A 16,892-nucleotide genomic window follows, 5' to 3' on the forward strand; every position below is an offset into this window, starting at 1 on the left:
TGGCTGGTTCTGAATGACCAGGAAGTGATATCATAGCATACAAATCTAAGATACATGGGTGGATACGATGACATGGATTATTAAGACATAACTGTAGTGAAAATACACCTGTTTTGCTGTTAATGCATGAGCTGTCATAAAGTTGGCAACAACTCTTTCAAAGTACAGAATATTTGTCTCTAATGTGTCTTCTAAAATCAAGATACATAAATTATGAAATAATGGTGTTTCATAAACAAAGTTAGGCTTGTGGATATTATAGGTAAATGATTTCCTATCATATCACCCAGAATAACCCTGTCTAGTCCAGTTAATCACACTCTTCTCAATTAAAATACAGGATCTTAGTAAAAATACAGATTAATATTTGTCAGACCTACTTAAAACGGACAGGAAGAAAAGACCTAAGCACAATCAAGTTTAATGTCATAAGACAACAGAGTTCACAAGGAGAAGCTAGCAAGAAACACACCAAGGCACGTATCTCTGAGTGAAGAGTGAAAGTTGGAGTTTTAATAGAGGATACGTAGTTTTTAACTTTCTTGAAAATGTGTGTTCACATAGTCCAGAATTTCCACAGCCAGTTAGGAAACATTCATATCCTAGCCCAATGATACTGCAAACAACACAACATCTATATACACTTTCTAAGACTGTGCATGTCAGATTAGTCTTTGTCTTGTTTCAAGCAATTCAAAACCCTCAAAGGACTATAACTACTGAAAAGGAGTTCCTGGCACAGATCAAAACCTACATTTTTGTTCCTTCTAGTAAACAGTAAATTCACATTTCTAATATCTGGTTACAAGGCTGCAGGAGGAAAATCAAACAATTATATTAAGTTATACTCCTACAAATTTAGTCTTCAATGCCATTAACAATCCTTTTAAATATCCCAGATCAGTTTTCTCTCTGCACTTATTTTTTTTAAATCAATTCCAAATTTTTTTTACCACTCTCCTCATTTCTGTTCATGCTTATCAAAAATTCTAGCACTGACTCCAGGTTAAGAAATCCTGTACTAGATCAAAAGTCCTCACTGGGAGGAAAATCCTTTTTGTCTTCTCATCTCAAAGGCTTAGGACCAAAGCCCAGGAAATGATAAGGAATTATATCAACATATATATAGTTTTCTTCAGCAGTTTGGACACAAATCATGAAAAATAAATTTCTGAAGGGTTCTGCTTTATACAAGATTAAAGTTAGTGTACTGGGTAAGAAACTGCACAAGCACACTCAATCCAAATTTACTGAGGTGGACAAAAGAAGAAATTCTAAAAAAGTCTCATAGTTCAATATGTCTTTATTCATATAATATTTTCTGTATTTCAATTCTTACTGAAGCTGTAAGTAAGGAATTTTGACCAGAAGCATTAAAGTAAGTTAGATCCTCTCTGTGAAAATAAAGCTAGTAGAAAGCACCATATTCCATATATTCAAATATCTATAAACAATTCATAAACACAAATAAATATGTAAAATAAAGGCTATTTTTCCTTAAAATGACTTCATAAAGTAAACCCATTATATACATAATCTTTTACAAATATTTCACTATCATAATCACAAATACATCAACAGTCATATCTCTATTTACTTCATATGTCCTAGACCATCTATATAAAATGTGATATACCTGTGGATGATACCTTTGGAAGGTTAGGGGATATCATGAAGAAGACTAATAATATCTGAAACACCTAAGTTAAAGCCACAAGCTTGACATCAGCAACAACACAAAAAAAAACAACAGCAATGTGTTTACTGAAGCTAAATACATGAAAAATAGTAGGTATCTTTGGATGTAACTGAATAGAGGCTGTGAAAATTCCTAGAGTCCCTAACTTCAACTTAGGACTTTAGTTCTAAATAACTTAAAAGGAGTTAATGCTCTTATCTTAGCACTAATCAGCAGCTTTTATAATCTCTGTATTGAAGAAATTAAACAAATAAAAATATTTACTGTATACCTTCCCTCTAATTATCTAAAAGTAACCAGAGTATGACAATTATGTGTTCTCCCTTTCACAGTGTATACCAAACTGGGTAACAACTACCCAGCCACTGACTCCATTACCTGGCTCACTGTAGTACTGGTAAGTTTCCATCAATGGAATGTAAACAGGGGGACCAAAAGCGTCTAAGAAGTAGGTAGTGCTCCATTCTCTCTCCCCTTCCAGCCACTGAATGCAAACAACACTGAGGCTCTAAGGGAAAGAGGAGCCAGAAAATGGAAGGAGCATGGATCCTTAAGTCACCATATGAAGGAAAGACACCTACCACTTTCTTATATTATATATATAAGAATGGTTACATATATCAGAAATTAATGTCTATCATGATATGCCACCAATATCTGAGGTTTATTTTTTACAGTATGTATATTACTCTATGTAGATGCTAGAATTGTTGGGGACAGGTTAAAACATCCACAAATTTCAGAGAGTCATTCTAACTAAACAAAAAATCAAAAACTCACTCTTAATATTAAGCTATCATTTGAGGATTTTCAAATACCTATGAAGTGAAAAAAGCAATTTATATCTTCTGCCCTAAAACATTCTGTATATTTTCCATATTACTTTTCATTCTAGGAAAATGGGAGATATCAGGACTAAAGCACTTTTAAAAATTAGCTTACAGTTAATCACACATGTTATTAGGTTATTATTAGGTTAAAGCAAGAGTTAAAGATAGACTCAGGGGGGCTTCCCTGGTGGCGCAGTGGTTGAGAGTCCGCCTGCCGATGCAGGGGACATGGGTTCGCACCCCGGTCCGAGAAGATCCCACATGCCGCGGAGCGGCTGGGTCCGTGAGCCATGGCGGCTGAGCCTGCGCGTCCGGGGCCTGTGCTCCGCAACGGGACAGGCCACAACAGTGACAGGCCCGCGTACCGCAAAAAAAAAAAAAAAAAAAGACTCAGGGAAGAATCAGAAACTTAACATTTTAATGTTAACATCTTTTATCACAAAAATACTGACATTGCTCAACAAATAGCAAAACAAGACTCTTTTCACTTGCTCATTTTTCTACTGGAGCTGGTAAACAGTAGATAAATGTAAATGTACATATATCTTTGAGAAACAGTAAACAACTTAATAATTCAAATACTACATAACACAAAAACTGCAAGAAATACAGTTCATGTTTAGAACTTTCTTACAACTGTTCTCAAAAACCTAAGAATTTTAAGGCACTAAACTGATTATGAAATAGTCTGGACCAGTTCCACATGTCAGTTTAAGAGATGCAAAAGATGTTGAGATGTGACCATGAAGCTTAAACAATGAATATGTTCAAAGGTAATCCAGCTGAATCTCTAAAAGGGATCAACAATGATTATTTTATAAAAATATAATCATTTGTGGGGAAAACCTTGGGCTATAAAATCTGAACATTTCTGAAGTTCAAATAAAGATACTGTGATTCTCGGGGATGGGGAAGGGTAAGCCGGAATGAAGTGAGAGAGTAGCATTGACATACACTACCAAATGTAAAATAGCTAGCTAGTGGAAGCAGCCTCATAGCACAGGGAGATCAGCTCAGTGCTTTGCGACCACCTAGAGGGTGGGGTAGGGAGGGTGGGAGGGAGATGCAAGAGGGAGGAGATATGGGGATATATGTATATGTATAGCTGATTCACTTTGTTATATAGCAGAAACTAACACAACACTGTAAAGCAATTATACCCCAATAAAGATGTTTAAAAAAAAAAAGATACTGTGATTCTAAGATACAGTGTCCTGGTGTTTGTAAAGTTCTATTTATTTCACCTTCGTCTTACGTATAACCTCCCACAGGATCCCAAAAAAAAAAAAAGTTAAGGTTTCTTTTTAATTGGCATAATTTTGACAAATTCAAACTCTCTCTTGCTTTATGTCTCCCTCATATTTTATTAAATTTCACTGTTTGTAATATTAAGAAAGTCACAAAAATTACCAATGACAAAGTATATACAAACATTTTTACATAATAAAACATTACTAATATCAGCTATAATACAGGTGAGCTGAAGAACAAACCCCAAAAGTATCTGGACAGTCTCTTCTCAATAAAATAAAAATGTGTTTAGGCAACCAAAATAAGATTAGCTTTTAAGTGAGAAGCATATGTGTTCATAGTGTAACAGACACTGATATGGCCATTATGCAAGCCCAAATAAAGCCAAATTTTCTTCTCATCGATAAGCAGTAGATAAACTAGTAGGTAGTTCAGGATGACGATGCTACTCTTTCCTTTATAATGAGATAGAACTGTTCCTCACCTAAAGTCATTTAAGCCTTTAAAAGGTATTCCACCACTTTTAAATGATCCCAGGATGTCATTTTAACCTTTTATTTTAAACATAATCAAAGATGACATTCTTGTGTCTGCATTTACAGAATGAGATTTCTTATCCATGGACCAAGAGAAAGAAGGAATAATAATAGAAACAGGTCTTCAAGAGAGGTTGGGAGATAAAGTCAGAAAGAAAGGTAGCCCTAGGACAAGAATTGTTAGGATGGAGGGAGGAGGGAGAGCAGAAGGGGATGGTGGTGGAGAAAGTATCTGTCTTGAGTCAAGAATTTAGTTTCACGCTGAAGTGGTCCTGGACACTGTCCTCTGACCCTCCCCACTATAGACCTATGCTGGGTTGTAATTCAATTCCCCCAGTCCTTCATTCCTGCCTTCTTGTACTTCCCCAACTTCCACCTGATGGTGATCAGCAGGATTGCAATGCCAACAACAATGGCCACCAGGACCACCACAGCGACAATACTGGAACTAGCTGTCAAAGCTTCATGGGGGTTGGGGGGGATTTCTTACCCATGTAGAGATTACCAACAGGAGACTTCCACAGAAGAGCATACTGAGACTGCTACAGCCACAGAAGAGTAATTCAACCCTACCCTCCTCTCAACATAGGCAGAGCTAGCAATGTCCATCTCATCCAGTGTCCATCTCATCTAGGATCTTCTAAGAGGTGTTCTGTTACTGCTTAATATAGATGGTGGGCTGCTTGTAGTGCTGGCATGTACCTGGAATGGAGCCAGCGGCCGTCACAAAAGAGGCACTGCAGCTCAGCTTCCCAATCTGAGTTTAAAAGGCACAGGCATCCTGGCAGTGATGCTTTTGCAACAAAGGTGTTGTGCTGAAGACTCAGGTCTTCTTTTTCCAAATCATGGATGCCGTGATGGATGCCCATGAGGTTCACCCACCAGCACTATGACATCTATGCTGCACTGATGGGCCTTCAAACACCATTTCTATCACATTTGGGGCTCTGTAGGCAATCAACGTCCACAAAGGTATGCTTGCTAGGCTTCACCAGGCTTTGACCACTTTTGTGGCCACTTGTGCATGGCTTGCAGGAACTAAGAAGTCTAAAATGAAGCAGTTCGCCTCAAGAGCACAGTGCCTGGCACCAGCAGCACTCCCACCCTTAAAACATCAACTTATTCATGGGACAATGTGAAGTGCAACATTAGGCCCAGACTTCCCACAAGGGTCAAGACAGAGGAATGAGAAATACACAGGATAGAAAGATATTCATAGGGCTTAAAACAGAACCCAATGTCTGGTGCCTGGGGTAGAAACCGCAATTGTGCTGCCCTGGCAGTTTCTTCCTTTTTGTTATGTAAAATTCGTTTCTGATAAACATCAAAATGTACAGTTGCTAAAGTTATGATTATGTGTACCTTAATGATTATTAAAGTATTAACAATTTCAATCCTTTGACAGTCTACCTGCTGCCATGGAAAAGATCATCTATCTAAGATCTTTTACGTATGAGAGAAATAAACTATCTTGTTTAAACTGTTATTTTCAGTTTTCCACATTTACCTTCAGCTAAACTTAATCTAAATGTTTTTATATTAAATTTAAATTTTTTATTATGATGTTAAAAATCAGAATAAATGTTTTAATATTTTTTTCATGATTTTAAGTCCTGTACCCAATATCCTGCACTGTAGTGGTTGCAGCTATAAGCACATATTTCTTGTATTACACTCATATACTGGTTCTATCCAAGTACTTGTATTTGCTTAGTTCTATAAGGTTTTACTCATCTTCATTGTAGTATTTCCTTCCTTCAATATTTCTTGACCATCTTTGTTACAAAGTTCACTTCAGTCAATAGTACATTTGTTCTCCCCTCTAACGTTTCAGTACCATTTCTTCTATAATTAAACTTCTTAAGACATTCTTCAGCCATTTTAATACTTCTTGAAACTTTTAAGCTTTTCAATGAACAATTCAAAACTTATTATAAACACATTTATCCATTCTATTAATAGCTCAGAAAGGCATTCAATTCTCATACAGTCACTAAATAAACTGTCAGTTCAAACACAAGTTAACAGGTGAGATTTTAATAAACTCACCGGTGCTTTTTCACTTTCCTTGGTGTCGACATAGAGTAATTAAAATTCACCTACACCGGGCTTCCCTGGTGGTGCAGTGGTTGAGAGTCCGCCTGCCAATGCAGGGGACACGGGTTTGGGACACGGGTTCGTGCCCCGGTCCGGGAAGATCCCACGTGCCGCGGAGCGGCTGGGCCCGTGAGCCATGGCCGCTGAGCCTGCGCGTCCGGAGCCTGTGCTCCGCAGCGGGAGAGGTCACAACAGTGAGAGGCCCGCGTAACGAAAAAAAAAAAAAAAAAAAATCACCTACACAAATCTTAGGGGAGAACTCCTCTGCATTTGATACCTTGAGATTTGGCATCTAACCCATTTGTAAGTTGGGAACTAGAAGAAATCAATGTCCTATAAAAGTTCATACTTTTCTTTAACATCAGAACAAAGTTTCCTCCCTAAAAGAGAGAGAATGACTAATCACAGACTATCCCGCTAAGATACCTATGTCTTTCCCAATCATAACTTCAATGGACAAAATCAGTTTTACCCACATAGTCACCTGTCAAAAGCAAACAGGAGACCAAACTGTGCTATTAAGTATACTTCATTTATAGGCTGAATCCAATTCCTCATTCACATAAGTTATTATTATCAGTACATTAAGACCAAATGGAGTTTTCTTAGCATTAATCAACAGTTTATAATAGTATATTAACAGATCATTTGATTAGTATGGAGAATTTCCTTTCCCTTCGATGATTAGCAAGTCTATGAAGGGAAGGGTCAGGCAAGTTTAGTTCATATTCTATCTCTTGTACCTAACCCAATGCCTGAAACAAGAGCTCTCAATGAATTTTTGTTGAATGAAGCAACTGTAGTCCAACATTTTTAGTTGAAGTCTGGAGGAACAAAATGCAAATGCCAATGGATTATAGAAATTCACTTAAATGCTAACTCATGACTACTAAAGCAACAAATACCAGATTAATAGCTTGAATGTTCCAAAATTCAACATATAGTCAGTGTCATGCACCTAGAAGTCAAAATGTCCAAACCAAACTATTCCCATACCCATCTACTAACACCTATACTCTTAAAAATTTCCTGGGCTTCTCTGGTGGCGCAGTGGTTGAGAGTCCGCCTGCCCATGCAGGGGACACGGGTTCGTGCCCCGGTCCGGGAGGATCCCACGTGCTGCGGAGCGGCTGGGCCCGTGAGCCGTGGCCGCTGAGCCTGTGCGTCCAGAGCCTGTGCTTGCGACGGGAGAGGCCGCAGCAGTGAGAGGCCCGCATAGCGCAAAAAAAAAAAAAAAAAAAAAATTTCCTTTCAGTGAATATCCCCAAGTCAAACAACTAGGAATTACCTTAGATTCTGTCCTCTTTCTCATCCTTCAGAAGCATCCTACAGCCTTAATATTTATAGAATCGGTCACTTCCTCTTCCTTTTCACCCTCACTGACACTATAAATGCAAACTCATTACTTCCCAACTGGATCAATGGAGGGGGAGAAAAAAAAAAAAAGTCTCCTAATTGGTCTTTCTTCCAGCCCTACACACCCCAAATCACTACCTGTACTGCTTCCAGAAAGGTATTTCTAAAAACGCTAAATATGATGTTATTTTCTTTCAAAAATGCCACCAATTTCAAAAAAAGCCAAAACATTCAATGTTCAGAATCTAGCTTCTCTCAGCTCTATTTTTACTGGACATCTATACCCTCTTTGTAGGGGTAGAGATTTCATTTTTGCATGCCCTGTTTCTGCTGTAAGAAGTGCCCTCTGCTACTGCCTAGCTAACTCCTACTCATCTTTCAAGTCTCAGGTCAAGTTTTAGCTATACAGGCAAACCTTCCACAACCCTGTCCTCTAGACATGCCCAAGTGAATTTTCAGAGTTTTCAACCCACTCAGTATATCTGTTTTATTAAAGTATTCTGTAACACCTGTTTCCCATAAGGGCAAAACTGTGGTTGTTTTTCTGTACACTGAGGAACTATCTAGCACAGCATCTGATTACAGGAGGTGTGTAACAAGTATCTATTAAGCTAGTAAAACTGATTCTTTACAATTCTGATAAGGAGAAAAGACTTAAAATAGAAAACGGTCATAAATAGTTGTAGGAATCAAAGGTTTCTGGAATGCTGGAGAAATAAAAGCAGCCAGGTTCTTTAACACAAATCTTATCAAAGCCTTCACATTTCATACCTCTCCAAAGGGGAAGGGATACTGTCATTTTCCAAATATATGGACATTATAAGCCCTCCTTTTGGGGGGCATTTCCGAAATGCTATCCATTTTTATTTCAAAAAATAAAATAAACAAGATAGACAAGAAGGTATCCAGCTTCAACAACATTTAATACTTTACAGCCATATTTGTTTCTTTCTGCTTCCTTTTCAGTAACTGCTGTAGTACCCCACATACACCCATCTGATCCCATTCTCCTTCTCCTATCTCCTCAGTAAGTAACCAGTAATATAAACTTGATGTTAAATAAGCTTAGATATGTGTTTATATAAGCAGTACAATATACTATGTATCATTATGTAGCTTGCTTTGTCCCTTAAAATCCATTTCTGAAATTTATCTATAATGGTACCTAGAGCTCTAACTCACTCATTTGAAGTGTTTGAATATACCACATTTTATTTATCAATTGTCCTGTTCATAGACATTTTTTACTTCCTTTTTTTTCTCTTTGCTATTACAAAGTAGCAATAAAAATTCCTGTATTTGCCTCATTTATAAAAATACACAAAAATTTCTCTAAAGGTTACAACTAGGAATTGAATTCCCTTTCTTCAAAGTATCTCAGTTAAAAAAAGACATAAAAAAGAGAGAAAAGTGTTGCCCACCATGTAGGCACTCATTAAATATTTGCTAAATGAATGAAAAATGAATAGGTCATTCGACTTTTCTTAATACTGTCAAATTTTTCTCCAAAGGGGTTACTCCCACTTGTTGTTATTCTACATCCTTACTGACTCTCACTATCTTCCAGACATTTTTATGTCACTCAATATGAAGAGTATGAAACAGAATTTTATTCTATTCCACTCAAAATTGTATTCATTTTTCCTTACTGTTTTCTTACATGGGCTATTGTTTTCTCTAACACATTCAGAATGCTGATTTTTTTTTTTTTAGTGTTAATTTTCTCTCTAGGAGTTCTGCTCATCACGCATTAGTTCTAATACCCTAGTTTATGCTGAAATTCCTACATAGACAATTGTATATTCTGCAAATACGGAAAATGTTGTATTTTCCTTTTCAATTGCTATACTCTAGTGTTATACTCTAGTGCTTTTTCCTGGGAATTCATCTAAATTTCCCTTTGTAAAACGCCGTGATGTGAGGGACTTCCCTGGTGGCGCAGTGGTTAAGAATCCACCTGCCAATGCAGGGGACGGTCTGGGAGGATCCCACATGCTGCGGAGCAACTAAGCCTGTGCGCCACAACTACTGAGCCTGCGCTCTAGAGCCCGCAAGCCACAACTATGGAGCCCAAGTGCCACAACTACTGAAGCTCATGTGCCTAGAGCCCATGCTCTACAACAAAGAGAAGCCACTGCAATGAGAAGCCCGCGCACCACAACGAAGAGTAGCCCCCGCTTGCCACAACTAGAGAAACCCCACACGTAGCAACGAAGACCCAATGCAGCCAAAAATTAAAAATTAAAAAGTGCCGTGATGTGAGCTATAAGGTTTTTGTGTGATAACTTTATCAATCTAAGGAACTTCCCTCTTGTTCGTTTATTCATGAAGAGTTATTGTTCATTATGAATATCAGCTATATTTTATCAAAAGATTTTTCTAAACATTCTATATCAATTTCCCCCCAGGATTATCTGCTATATAACAGTAAAATATTTTCTAACATTAAGCCACCCTTGCATTCCTAAGACAAAACTTCTAAGTCTTAAAAATGTACTGAACTGAAATTGCCAATATTTTGCATTAGTTGACCTTTTCTACCATTTCTTTTTCTATTTAATTTCCATTTTTTATTATGCCTTTCTTCCTAATTACTTTAGTTTTCCTATTTTTCTTTCTCTAAGTTTGTACTACTTTTGCTAATAGTAATACATTTAAGACTGTATATTTATTCAAGTAGTGCTTTAGCTGGCCTCAATTTTTCACTAACATTACTTTCACTAACATTCACATTTCAACTCTGTTTATGTCCTCTTTACCACATGAATTATTTAAAAGCGCCTTTCCAGACTTGTGAGTATAATGTAGTGTAGAAAGGGAATTTTGTGTATTTCAACCTTATTGCACTGTAGTCAGAGAAAAGGGTCAAGCATTCTTTAATGAAATATTTCAAGACTTTCTTTCAGTCCTCAATATTTTACAGTTATACTATACAGGCATACCTAAGACATATTGCAGGTTTGGTTTCAGACCACTGCAATAGAGCAAACATTGCAATACAGAGAGTCACATGAATTTTTGGTTTCCCAGTGCATATAAAAGTTATGTTTACACTATACTATAGTCTCTTAGGTGTACAATAACATTATGCCTAAAAAAACACTGTACATACCTTAATTAAAAAATAATGCTGTTGGAAAAATGGTGCTGATAGACTTGTTTGTCGAAGGGTTGCCACAAACCTTCAATTTGTAAAAAATGCAGTATCTGTGAAGTGCAGGAAAAAACAAAAAACACAAGGAATGCCTGTACTATTACTAGCTGTGTAATGATTTTCACTTATCTTGTTGACTCCTGAGAACGAACTCTAGATCCGAGGGAATGTGACTGTAAATTTCTACAAAACTACCTCTTCAAAAACTATGTCTCTACTATTCCCTGAGGATTCTTCCCCTGCATATTTTGGAAGCCTTTCAATCCAAAGTCACTCAACTGCTCTTTCATATTTACTTTTTTATTTCTCTGGGCTACATTCTAAATGAATTCCTAATGAATGCCAATTCCTCAATTCTCCCTTTGATGGCATCTAATGTAGCTTTTTATCCTCAGTAAAACCAATTTACTAAGTTTATTTCCTATTTGGTATTAGATAGAATTTCTTCTTTCATCTCTCTAGAATCTTAAATATACTTATTTCTTTTATTATTCATCCCTCCTTAGCCAATGATTTTGTGATTATCTCTGCTCATTCTACTCACTCCACTGCACAACTAGATCATATAGTGGGCTTAGAAAGAACTTCCTGGTCTAAGATGATACAGGGGATTTTTACAGACCCAGTCTCCAACCAAGAAAGTGGTCATTTTAATTCAGGACCTGGTTATAAGGACTATGTCTGTCCTCTCCCTTCCTTCAGCCCATGATTTTCTAAAAGTGGGGTTTTAGTATGTTATTATCCAAACTAGGACCCTCTTGAGATTAAAGGAGTCTCTACTAATAACTACATGGATGATAAGCATAAACTAGAGTCTGAAGGGTAACCTGAGATATACAATCCCCTAATCATAAGCCTTAGCCTATGCAGTTCTCAGCGGCTTTCTTCAGTCTCCTTTACAAGTATGGAGTCACGTGTTAGGCCCTGGCTTCATGTAGTTTAAGCCTAACTCTATTCCTCTACCCTTCATGAAGCACCTTTCATCTTTTTAACACACAAGAGCCAAACTCTCGGCTACAAGTGCCTGGTTCTGCTACCTTAAGCCCAATCCTGATCACCAGGTAGTTTTTCTTCTATATAAACCACAGAAACATTTAGTTTCTAAATTCATTAATGTCTACCCTCTTTTTAATATTTTATCTTTCATTACTTTATGTTTGAAGTGAAGAGGTAATAAACACTTAAATTAGTGTGCCAGCTTCAATAAAAGACCTGCAACAGAGTTTTTTAAACATGCATTCCTTTTGCTCAGCAACCACTTTCAGGAATTTATGTTACAAAGGATTCCCACGTGCACATTTCAGAGGGATATATAAGGATATTCAAAGAAGTACTATGTTTAATAGAATAACTACTCTTAAATAGTTATCTTAAATATACTTATATTCTTCTTTAACAATAAAGCAGCCCAAATGAAAACTGGTTAAATAAATCATGGACCAGCCACATTAGGGAATAGTATATAACTATTTAAAATTATAAGGTTAATTCATGGGAAAAAATGCCTACAATAGAAGGCTGAGTAAAAAAAAATTACAGAAGTTTGTAGATTAATTTGAATATAGCTAGGAAAGAAAAACATAAAAGAATAATAAAAAATTACAGCAAAGTAGAAAATGCTTAGGGTCAATTCAACAGAAGAATAGTGAGAAAAAGTTGAAAAAGTGACTTAAAACCAAATTATGCAAGTAGCAGTAGGCTCTGACTACTAATCTTTACCTTTCATAAAACATGAATCCAAAAGAATTTAAGCAGAGAGTAAAGTATGGAAACAGCAACAGGGAAGAGTAATGTGGATGAAGAATATAGAAGATACTGGGCAAAAAAGAAAAAACGTACACTACTCACTAGTGTGTATCAAATACAGATGACTAGATTTTGTTCATATTAAATATTGAAGATTTTGTTCATATTAAGTAAAAGTTGGAAAAATAAAGTTCTGCATGAAAAAGGAAAAGCAAAATACTAAAATGCAATTTTTAAATTTAATTTCATCTTTCTGCTTGTGTTTCCATGTAGGGGTGGGAGGCAATAAACAGAAATCAAAAATAGTATTTCTGTAGCTTGTTAACAATTTTTCTATTACAGTATAATAAAGAAACTGTCAAGCTTAATGGCTAAACGTCACTTAATATATTTTAAAATTATACTTATGTAATCTAAGGTTGTCCATTGCTTTAGGTAACTGGGAATTCAGTATTTCTTTTACTATTTAGCATCATCCCACCACTCCACCTCCTTCCCTTCCCACACAAATTCCAGGATTCTTGAACACATCAATCTGGTAACATACATAAAAAGCAGTAAACACTAAACTCCCTTAAGGAATTCAAAGGGAAATACAGGTTAAAAAATAGAAGGTATACTAATGAAAACTTGCCTGCTTTTAGGTCTAAAAATAAATCTGTTTCATCAATTACCTAAACTTCAAACTTAAATTGAAAATGAAGCATCAAAAATGAGCAGATATCAAATTAAAAGATTTAACATATAATCATCAGTAATCAAAAAATGCAAATTAAAATAATGAATTACCATCTTTGCCTATGTTGTCAAATAATTCTTAAATATAAAGTGTCCAACTGCTAGCTACACTTCTGGTGAAAGCTAAACTAGTACAACTTTTGGAGAGTAAAAATGGTATTATTACCACACAGTTAAATATTCTTTAATGAAATAATTTTACCTCTAGTACTTTAAAATGAAAAAATGATGTGGGGAAGTAAATACAGATGATAAGTTTTAAAACAGTGGGAAAAAATGTAAAGACACACATAATCATGGTTTATCCTTGTAATGAATTAGTAAGAAGCCAATGAATATATGCTCTTCTAAACTATTTAATGGTATTTGTTGAGTCAATGAGGAGAGAGAAAAGAGTAAGAAGGTTATAAAAGATCTCTCTCTCTCACACACACACACACACACACACACACACACACACAAATAACCATAAAATATTAACTGTGGTTATTCCTAATTCACTCTTAGGAATGTTTTTTATACCTTTTCTTCTTTCAAATATTCTTCAATACACATGTTACTTATATTAACTCAAATTTTTAAAAAAACACATATTATTAAGGCAATAAAAATTCTTAGGCAGCTCCTGTTACATGCAAGTTACTTTACTCAGCACAATGTAATCTAAACTTTGTAATCTTAAACTCACTATTAAAAAAAATGCCTTTCCTGACACCTTTTACAAAACAAGCAAAGAAAAACTTTTAAGTTAATAAACTTCTTGATTACACAAACAAGAGTATATAAAATGTCAATATATACACGAATAGGTTCCATGCTATTGACTGTATTGCTTTATTAATAAGATAAAAATACTTAAAAACACTTAAAATTTACCTGCATTGCACTTTTCCCCAGTTTCACCACTTCAAATAATGTGACAGGCTCCCCTTCACCATTCTGTTGAGGATGCCCATTAGCTCTTCCACGGCCTGTTCCTCTAACTCCAGCTTCAATTCTACTCTTCTCTCCTGGAGATTTTCGAGGTTTCTTATTTGTAGACTGAATAAAAAGATGAGGAAACGTTAAATTAAATGCAGGCATACTTTGCTTTATGCAAGAATGATCTCAAATTATGTTTGATCTTGTGAAAGGGAAGTTAGCACTGTTATAGATAAGAGACATAATCCCAAAGGAAGCTTTACAATGTTTTCATTGATAAAAACAAAGCGCAAACAGCAAAGTACAAGTTAATTTATACAAGGCATGAAAATAAAGTTAAAAGAAAAAGATTTAATATTTTGTACAATAATGCCAATGCTGAACATTTTAACCATGTCCCAACCATGCCCCCTTCTTGACATTTTCTTCTTCCTATCTTCCTCAATATTCTATTTCCTCAGAAACCTTGTTCAATAAAACATTACTTAGGGCTTCCCTGGTGGGGCAGTGGTTGTGAGTCCACCTGCCGATGCAGGGGACATGGGTTCGTGTCCCGGTCCGGGAAGATCCCACATGCTGCAGAGCAGCTGGGCCCATGAGCCATGGCTGCTGAGCCTGCGCGTCCGGAGCCTGTGCTCCGCAATGGGAGAGGCCACAACAGTGAGAGGCCCGCGAACCGCAAAAATAAAAAAAAATAAAAATAAAACATTACTTGGAAAAAGCTGCATATTCAACTTCTCCCTCGACTTAAGTGCTCAAATATTTCTTATCCAGTCATGCAACAAATATATATTGAACATATTTGGAACCATTCTAGATACTAGAAATACAGCAAACATTTCCGCCTTGACAGTTTACATTCTTCAATTGACAACCCATCCCACGCCCCCAATTTTTTTAAAAAAGTCAACACTAGTTATCACCTTATCTGTGTCTCACCTTTAGAGTCAAGATAGAATTGCTTGCAGTCACTGTTATTATTCCCATAAATTTCATTCATATATAAACTCATCAGGGTTGCTGCTTCACCAAGCCCACCAGTAGAAGTAATGTTGCTAAACGCAATAGACATTTTTTGAAACTCTCTCAACAGGCCATGTTATCTCCCTTGTCTTTCAGATATCTTTTCCCTCCCTATACTCCTTACCTGTCAGTTACCTTAGGTCTCTCCTGAGCATCTTCTCAATCTTTATAGTCTCTCTTGAATGATTTACTTCACTCTCATAATAGCCTGTTTCAGTTATCAATTTACTGTTCCTCATCTCCAAATGTATTCTAGTTTGCCCCACTCTGTAAACATTTCTCTTTTGTCATATGCTGCACAGGCAGGCTTATAACGAGAGGGCCCTGGAGGAACATTACAAAGCATAACATGGAAGGGCTTTTCTCCCTGCTCACAGGACCTGCTCCCTTCATTCTGTGTTCCTGTATTCTTCACAGTACTCTTTCACTCCTCTTAATAGTTAACAGCCTGACAACCATTTGTGTGTGTGGATTAATATATATTGAATTTACTGCTTATTTTTAAATAAATTATTTTTAGAACAGTGTTAGATTTACAAAAAAAATGTGAAGATAGTACAAGGAATTCCCATATATATCACGTCTAATTACACCTATTATTAACACCTTACTATTTGTATTGTACATTTGTTATAATTAATGAACCAAAATTGATACATTAACAAAAGTCCATACTTCAGATTTTCTTAGTTTTTGTCTAATGACCTATTCTGTTCTAGGAGCCCATCCAGGGCACCTAGACATACTCACATCATGTCTCCTTAAGCTCCTCTTGGCTCCAAGTTTTTATACTTTCCTGGGTTTTGGTGACCTTGACAATTCTGAAGAATTTTGTACAGGGATTTTGTACTGTACAGATATTTTATACAACGTTCCTCAACTGGGGTTTGTCTGATGTTTTTCTAATGACTAGACTGGGATTATGGGTTTGGAGAGGAAGGTGTGAGAGACAAAGTATCATTTTTGTCACCTCATATCAAGGGTATATACTAACAATATGATTTATCACTCAATGTTGACCTGTTAATCAGATGGCTGAGGTGGTATTTGTCAGGTTTCTCCACTGTAAAGTTACTTTTCCTCTCCTTTCCATACTGTACCCTTTGGAAGAAAGTCACTGTGTGCATCCCACATTTAAGGGGTGGGGAGTTATGCTCCACCTCCTTGATCCACCTCCTTGAAGGTGGAGCATTTACGCATACCATTTGAAATTCTTCAGTATGAGAGATTTGTCTATTCTCACTCATTCACTCAATCATTTGTACTAACGTAGACTCATCGACATTTATTTTATATTTTTGGATTATAATTCAATACTATTTTTTTTTAAGATGTTAGGGTAGGAGTTTAGTAATTTATTTATTTATTTTTGCTGTGTTGGGTCTTCGTTTCTGTGCGAGGGCTTTCTCTAGTTGTGGCAAGCGGGGGCCACTCTTCATCGCGTTGTGCGGGCCTCACTATTGCGGCCTCTCTTGTCATGGAGCACAGGCTCCAGACCCGCAGGCTCAGTAGTTGTGGCTCACGGGCCTAGTTGCTCGGCG

The 16,892-nt window shown here is 36.4% G+C and overlaps 1 protein-coding gene across 2 annotated transcripts in view; it reads right to left on the minus strand.

Moving 5' to 3' along the window:
- Positions 1-16,892, minus strand: part of STAG1 (STAG1 cohesin complex component) — a 306,358-nt gene that overhangs the window by 272,281 nt on the left and 17,185 nt on the right. For both annotated transcript variants that reach the window (XM_065876744.1, XM_065876743.1), the window contains exon 3: positions 14,284-14,448. In XM_065876744.1, the coding sequence (XP_065732816.1) occupies positions 14,284-14,448 (165 nt within the window). The remainder of the gene's footprint in view (positions 1-14,283; positions 14,449-16,892) is intronic.

Source organism: Phocoena phocoena, chromosome 4 (assembly GCF_963924675.1).
Source record: "Phocoena phocoena chromosome 4, mPhoPho1.1, whole genome shotgun sequence".
NCBI classification, from domain to species: domain Eukaryota; kingdom Metazoa; phylum Chordata; class Mammalia; order Artiodactyla; family Phocoenidae; genus Phocoena; species Phocoena phocoena.